Consider the following 7,730-nt stretch of genomic DNA (forward strand, 5'->3'; position numbering starts at 1 on the left):
CCCCCAGTCGGACACACTATTGCTTGTCGTATTACCGCTGAAAACCCAGAAAGTGGATTCCAACCAACTTGTGGTAGCGTGGTAGAATTAAACTTTAGAACAGCACCTAATGTCTGGGGATATTTTTCTATTCGTTCTCAAGGTGCTGTTCATGCATTTTCCGATTCTCAATTCGGCCACATTTTCACCCATGGAGCCACAAGAGAAGAGGCAAGAAAAACTATGCTGTTAGCTCTCTCAGAACTTGCTATTAGAGGGGAGATTAGAACAACTGCCGAATATTTGCAATCACTCCTTAAATTTGACGATTACATTGACAATAGATACACTACAGCTTGGCTTGACGGACTTATTGCTCGAAAAATTAAACTGGAAAAACCAGATACATTTTTAGTTGTCACTTGTGGTGCTTTGCACACACTTCACAGAATGGTCTCCGAAAGAGCAAAGAATTGGATTTTGGCTGTAGAGAGAGGTCAAGTTCCATCGTTTGATTGTGTAGATGTTCATTACTCTATTGAATTAATTTATGAAAACGTTAAATATCAAGTTGACGGAGTTAGAAGTGGGCCTAATAAGTATACCTTGGCTTTGAATGGATCAACTAGAGAAGCAGAATTTTCAGAACTAAGAGACAGTGGCTTGTTAATTATTATTGACAACGAAAGCCATGTTTCTTATGCAACTGAGAACCATCTGGCCTTAGAGTTTTGGTTGATGGCAAGGTTTGCATGTTCACAAAGGAGTTTGATCCTTCACAATTAAGATCAACATTGAGCGGTAAATTTATTAGATACCTTGTTGAAAATGGTGCTCATGTCAAACCAAACACACCAGTTGCGGAATTGGAGGTTATGAAAATGATTGTTACCGTTTATGCTCCATTACCTGGTAAAGTTAATCACTGTCTTGTCGATGGTACAGGTGTCAATCAAGGAGACATCATTGCCATGATTGATCTTGACGACAAGTCTCAAGTTAAGCGATCACTTCCATTTGAAGGGCAATTCCCACCATCTAGCATTTCAACTGCTAGAGTACCACCCAATAGAGTGATAGCATCTGCATTGGAAGTCATTGAGAATCTGTTGGCAGGTTATGACTATCCATCATTTATTTTCAATGAAAAGTTGAGCCAAGCTGTTAGCTCTTTGAAAAAACTCGGAGATAGAAATGTTCTCATTCACGTTTTGATTGAGAAGATTTCAGTTTTAAGAAAATTTTTGCCAATTTCCTTGATTAAGGATGTAAACAATGTGTTGCTCAAGAGAAAGGAGCAATATGATGAATACTGTTGTAAGGACAATGATGACCACACTCACGATGTTTACAACGAAGATTTAATCAAGGAACTAGTTACTCTCTTCAAGAATTTTGAAAATGGACTTGAAGGAGGAAAGAAGGATGAATTTTTGCAAGCTGCAAAGCCAGTTTATGATATTTTTGATCTTTTCAACTCTGGATACAAACAACATGCGTTCAATGTACTTTCAAAGCTTTTTGAAAGCTATTTGGAAACTGAAAAAGGCTTTGACACTAAGGGAGGAAAGAGAAAGGAGGCTGTATGGTTTGACTTGAGAGAAAAGCATAGCGACAACCTCACCAAGACTTACCAAATTGGACTTTCACATTGCAGACTAAGAAGCAAGAACAAAGTTATTCGTTCTCTTTTGGAAGTTATTGAAGATCTCGACATGGTTAAAGAGTTCACTCCAATTCTTGATGAACTTGCAGCATTTGTTGCTCCTGAATACAGTGATGTTGCTGTTGCAGCTAAACACATCCTAACAACAAGCAGATTGCCTTCAAAGAAGAGAATGAAGGATGAAATGGAAGGATATCTTAAGGATGGGCTTGAAGCAACTGACCAACAACAAAAGTTAGCTTGCTTGAAGGAGTTGATTGTTAAATCTAACTACAGTTTTGACATACTTCTCGAGTTCTTCTCTGATCCAAATGAAAGAATTGCTGATTTGGCTGCAGAGGTTTATATCAGAAAAGCATACTGTACTTTTGATATCAATATTGTGAGGTCTGCATCCCATGGTAAATTTAAGACCGTAGAATTCAACTTTATGAATACTGAGAAATCAACCAATTCTGGATCGTTGAAGTCTGATGGTATTGTTGGGTCTATTTCTATGGATTCCTTGAACACACTTTCTGAAACAGAAGATAACCTTGGTTTTGGAGTTATGAGTATTTTGACTCTCTCAACGATGTAGATTCCTATCTTCCTGATGTTTTGAAGATTTTCGAGAATAATGATGATGCTGATCATACCAACATTTTGAAAGTGTTGCTTAAGTGGAATCAAACCATTACTCCAAACGATACTGAACTAGTTTCTGCTCTTACAACTATCATGAAGAAGCATAGCAAGCAACTTGAATATAATGAAATCAAGAGAGTAACAGTGGTTGTAGAAATTCAAGGAAGATTACCATTCTACTTTACATTCAGACAAAGAATTAACTACAACGAAGATCCAATGTACAGACACATTGAGCCAACTCTTGCTTTCCAACTTTTCCTCAAGAAACTTTCAAACTATGATGTTAAACCATATCCTTGCAGAGATCCATCTGTGCACGTTTTTTATGGCCAAAAGAAGAAGGAACTTGGTTTGAATAGATATGACTATTTGAACAAGAGATTCTTTGTTCGTACACTTGTATTACAAGGCGATATTTTCACTGAGGAAAATCCTGAAGAATTGCAAATTTCAGAACTTGAAAGATACGTTGTTGCATCAATCAATGCATTGGAAATTGCTATGGCTGACAAGAATTACGCTCCTAGCTATGCAAACCATATTTTCGTCAACTTCTTACCAGAAGTTGTTGTTAAAGCTGACATGGTCGGTGAAATTATTGAAAGATTCCAAAAGGTTTATGGTAAGAGATTGTGGAAGTTAAGAGTCAGCGAAGTGGAAGTACGATTTACTGCAAAATTCTCAAAGACATCTCAACCTCAAACATTCAGATTTATTGCTAGAGATGATACAGCTTATAATCTCACATTAGATATTTATCGTGAAGAGAAGGACCAAAACACAGGCAGAACTGTTTACAAGACCGTTGTTGGCGAAAAAAAGCCATTAGAAGGCCTTGATGTAAATATTCCACACCCAATTCTCCAAACAGTTGATCAAAAGAGAGTTATTGCTCACAACAATGAAACCTCATATGTTTATGACTTCCCATACTTATTCGAAAGAGCAATTCAGGGCATGTGGAAAGAATATAATGAGCTAACTCAAGAACCAATTCCATCCGTTCTCTTACAAAAGGTTGAATATATTTTGAACAGCGAGACTCATAAGCTTGTGGAAAATCCAAACAAGGATGCTATTGGTAAAAACACTTGTGGTATGGTTGTTTGGAAGCTAACCATGTACACACCAGAATGCAAAGATGGTAGAGATATGATCCTCATTGCAAACGATATTACATTCCAATCTGGATCATTTGGAGTTATTGAAGACGAAGTCTTCCAATTGGCAAGCGAGATGGCCAGAGATTTGAAGATCCCAAGATTCTATATTGCTGCTAACTCTGGTGCTAGAATTGGTTTGGCAGATGAAGTCAGAGAACTCTTCAAGGTTGAATGGACTGATCCAAACGACTGCACAAAGGGATTCAAATATCTTTACCTAACTGAATCTGATCATGAAAAGCTTCAAAAGACTCACTCTGTCAATGCCACACTGATTGAAGTCAATGGCGAAAAGAGATGGAGGATTATTGACATCATTGGAAAAGAAAATGGTATTGGTGTTGAAAATTTGAGAGGATCAGGCATGATTGCTGGTGAAACTTCTCGTGCCTATGAAGAAGTTTTCACAATCAACTATATTGCCGCAAGAAGTGTTGGTATTGGTGCCTATGTGAACAGACTTGGTCAAAGAATTATTCAGAACAGAAGAGCTCCAATCCTGCTTACTGGTGCCGGTGCCTTGAACAAAGTACTCTCCAGAGAAGTTTATACAAGCAACTTACAATTGGGAGGTATTCAAATCATGTATCCAAATGGTGTGTCTCACTTAGTTGCTGCTGATGACTATCGTGCTATTCAACAAGCCATGAAATGGTTGCAATATGTACCTAAAACTATTGGATCTCCTCTTCCAATTTTGAAGAATTTGGATAATCCAGAGCGTGAAATTGGTTTTGTTCCAGTTGAAGGATCTCACTATGACTTTAGAGAAATGTTAGTTGGCAAATATGTCGAAAATAATGATGAAAAGACATATTTGAGTGGATTCTTTGACAAGGACTCGTTCTTTGAAACCTTGGGAGGATGGGCTAAGAATATTATTGTTGCTCGTGCGAGACTTGGAGGTATTCCAATGGGTGTTATCGCAGTTGATACAAAGACCTATGAACAGGTTATTCCAGCAGATCCAGCTGACAGCAATTCAAGAGAACGTGTTGTTCAAAAATCTGGCCAAGTTTGGTATCCAGATTCAGCATTCAAGACTGCTCAAGCTATCAATGATTTCAACAAGGGAGAACAATTACCACTCATGATATTTGCTAACTGGAGAGGTTTTTCGGGAGGCCAAAGAGATATGTTTGATGAAATTCTCAAGTTTGGTTCCTACATTGTCGATGCTCTAACTCAATACAAACAACCTGTGTTCGTTTATATTCCTCCACATGGAGAATTGAGAGGAGGTGCGTGGGTTGTTGTAGATCCAATGATCAACAATGAGGTTATGGAAATGTTTGCTGACGAAAAATCAAAGGGTGGTATTTTGGAAGCTTCGGGTATCGTTGAAATTAAGTACAGAAAACAAGAAATTGTTGCCACAATTCAACGTTTGGATGAAGAATATATTAGACTCAGCAGAGAATTAGGTAGTCCTGAAATTTCACTTCAAGAAAAAGATCAAATCAAATTGAAGATGGAGAAGAGAGTCGAAAGATTACTTCCAATCTATACTCAAGTTGCTGAATGCTTTGCTGATCTTCACGACACTCCAGGAAGAATGAAGGCTAAGGGTGTCATCACTGAAATTGTATCATGGAAGAATGCCAGAACCTACTTTTATTGGAGATTAAGAAGAAAACTTGTTGAATTCTCATTGTTGAACCAATTGAGCGATTGTGTTGCTCAAAATAAGATTAGTGTCAAGAGACAAATCTTGAGAGAAAAAGTCATCAACAATGAGAAATTGTGGAATAATGATAAGGAATTCCTTTCTTGGGTTGAATCCAACAGCCAAACTGTGCAGCAATCTATTGCCAATATTAGACGTGAAAAGGTCAAACAAGACGTTGCTTGTTTGTGCTCAGAAAATGCCGATGCAGTTCTTGAAGGATTACTTTCTTATTTGGAACATAATTCTGTGAATGAAGCTCTGAAAGAAAAGCTCCGAAAACTCCTCTAAGTTCTACAATCGTTCTCATTAAATAATAATTAAATATGAATAATAATAATTTTGAATTGGATGTTTTTGTAGACAAAATTGGCGCCATCGTCAATTCAGACGCAGTTCAAAAAAAATGTTGACATCTTTGCCCTTTCAGCTGGTTGTATTATCAAACACCGTGTGGTCCTATTTTGTAGTGATCGTTTCATTCATTACTCTAATCGTGAAGGGGTCCATATTGTTATACCCTTCCTATGCATTAGCCTTGGAATTTATTGGTTGGATTTGTTATGCCGTTATCATTTTTGCCAACCTCCGATTGAGTAAGTGTCGCAAGCCTTATGATGTCCGCCATGAAATATAATACGATCACCCACAAAAAAGATTCGTTGGGTAATTTTACTGAAAACTACACCCCCATCTTTTTGAGTTTGCCTTTCCTGACATTGATGCTTGGTGGAACTATCTACTATTTATTTCTTCAAGTTTATGTGTAAGTAAGGGGTGAAAGATTCAAGATTTTTCGAAAAGTTGATATTTCAGATTAATGTTTGAGGTCATCATCAACAGTGTTTCTTTACTTTTGATTGCAGCAAATTTCATTGCATCCATTGTTGTGGGACTGACATTTGTAAGATTTGCTGTGTAAACTTTGACGCTATCACGTGTTGTTCAGCAGAAAGGAAACCAAAGAATTGATCTCCCATTTCATGAGAATGCAACCACAGAATAGAGCTCAGCCGTTTGTCAACGTACGAAAGGTGTACCACGTTGCATCAATTCTCGACACCGATATTAATATTGATTTCGAACTCAGTTTAATTAACATTATAGGATATAACACTGTTATTATTGATGAACATATCTGCTAACATGTTTCCATGTTTATCAATAAATAGTTCTAAAGCAATAATATTTTACCAAATTCCAACTCACTTTTCAACGTCTGAATATTGGTACAATTATTGCGAACTTTCCAAATATATCATGCATGACAAATATCATTGAAACCAGCTCATACAATACTCGACTTTCCTTATGATGTTCGGCTTTTTGAATGACATTTCACAAGCATCCTTTCTTGAATCTTTTATCCTTTCCGGCCGCTCCGACTCTCTTTTCATGATTCTTTAAATTGAAAAATAAAAACTAATTTCAAACAAGTATTCCAAATTCGTGGGATTGTGGTTGAATTTGTGTGACTGGAATGAAAAGGTAGCAGAGCCAAGCATCATCAAGGTTCATGGCAAGATTAAAATCTCAAACAAAAAACCATTCAACCACATTCTCTCGAGTCTCATCTTCAACAGCGAGCCTTCGCCAAAATCTCACCTTTCAAAGTATAGTTTGCGACACTTTCCTACTACTACCACGAACATTACTTTGCAACCTACTATAACTTTTCCAATCTATTCGCTGAAAACAATCACCAACAAACGATACCTTCCGTCCCTATTGTATTAAAACCACGCATTTGCTTTAACAACTACAACAATCCATTCCATTGCTATTGGGGAAGACCATAAAGATGATGACAACAGCCACGACTGGTGAAACTCCTAGACTTCTCATGCTAAAACTTGATCATAAAGACTTTTGTATGTCCTATGAAAAGTTACTTGCGGAGAAGTATCAACAACAACCACAACAACAACCTCCTCAACATCATCCACATGGTTCATATGATATGAACCTCATGAGCCTAACATTTCAAACGACGACAACATCTCCACGCACCCTAACAACATCCACTCAACCCTCTCCAACCCACTCTCTCAATGGTGGTCCTCTCTTTCATCTCAGCAATCCAGACAATAACTATTACCCTCTAACAACATCCACAATGACAAACGAGGACGACCATTCCCAACTCCATTCTTCGAGTACCCAAACCAAGAACGCTTTCAGATACATAACAACTACTTCCAAATACTCGGTCTCTCCACCTCATGACATTGATCCCATCAACTCGAGCAGAAATATCGATCCGACTCTCAATCTAGATTTTCAAGATCAAGTTGGTTCAAAAGTCCAACCTCAGAATCACGACCTGATGATGAATGATACTTGTTTTGTTCAAGATGAAGGTTGCTGGTTTTCCATTCATGAACCATCATTCACCAATTGTGAACAAAGCTTCCAACTTGAGTTAGACCACAGTGGTAGGAACACCTCCTCTGCTCTTCAGCCATCCCAAGTACCTCCAACTCTTGATCCTTCTTCCACTATTACATTGATGAATGTCGGATCAGAAGAGATTTCTTCATCTTCCATGACCGAGATCAGCAGCACCACCACATCAACACTTCCCACAACTCCCACGTTGTCCACCTCTTGCAAAAAACAAAAACGT

The 7,730-nt window shown here is 37.8% G+C and overlaps 3 protein-coding genes across 3 annotated transcripts in view; all 3 read left to right on the top strand.

Moving 5' to 3' along the window:
- FDP41_010115 (uncharacterized protein) overlaps positions 1–2,225 on the top strand; it is a gene marked incomplete at both ends in the record, with an annotated part of 3,488 nt that extends 1,263 nt beyond the window's left edge. The window contains 2 exons of the mRNA XM_044700378.1: positions 1–725; positions 794–2,225. The exon at positions 1–725 is cut by the window's left edge and continues 1,263 nt beyond it. Of these exons, the coding sequence (XP_044556302.1) occupies positions 1–725; positions 794–2,225 (2,157 nt within the window). The remainder of the gene's footprint in view (positions 726–793) is intronic.
- A 140-nt stretch (positions 2,226–2,365) lies between these two features.
- On the top strand, positions 2,366–5,395 carry FDP41_010116 (uncharacterized protein; the record flags this gene model as incomplete). Its single annotated transcript, XM_044700379.1, has 1 exon — positions 2,366–5,395. One exon carries the CDS (start codon positions 2,366–2,368, stop codon positions 5,393–5,395), a length of 3,030 nt encoding a protein of 1,009 aa, XP_044556303.1.
- A 1,510-nt stretch (positions 5,396–6,905) lies between these two features.
- FDP41_010117 (uncharacterized protein) overlaps positions 6,906–7,730 on the top strand; it is a gene marked incomplete at both ends in the record, with an annotated part of 882 nt that continues 57 nt past the window's right edge. The window contains one exon of the mRNA XM_044700380.1: positions 6,906–7,730. This exon is cut by the window's right edge and continues 57 nt beyond it. Within this exon, the coding sequence (XP_044556304.1) occupies positions 6,906–7,730 (825 nt within the window).

This window comes from Naegleria fowleri (genome assembly GCF_008403515.1).
Source record: "Naegleria fowleri strain ATCC 30894 chromosome Unknown tig75, whole genome shotgun sequence".
Taxonomy (NCBI): domain Eukaryota; phylum Heterolobosea; class Eutetramitea; order Acrasida; family Naegleriidae; genus Naegleria; species Naegleria fowleri.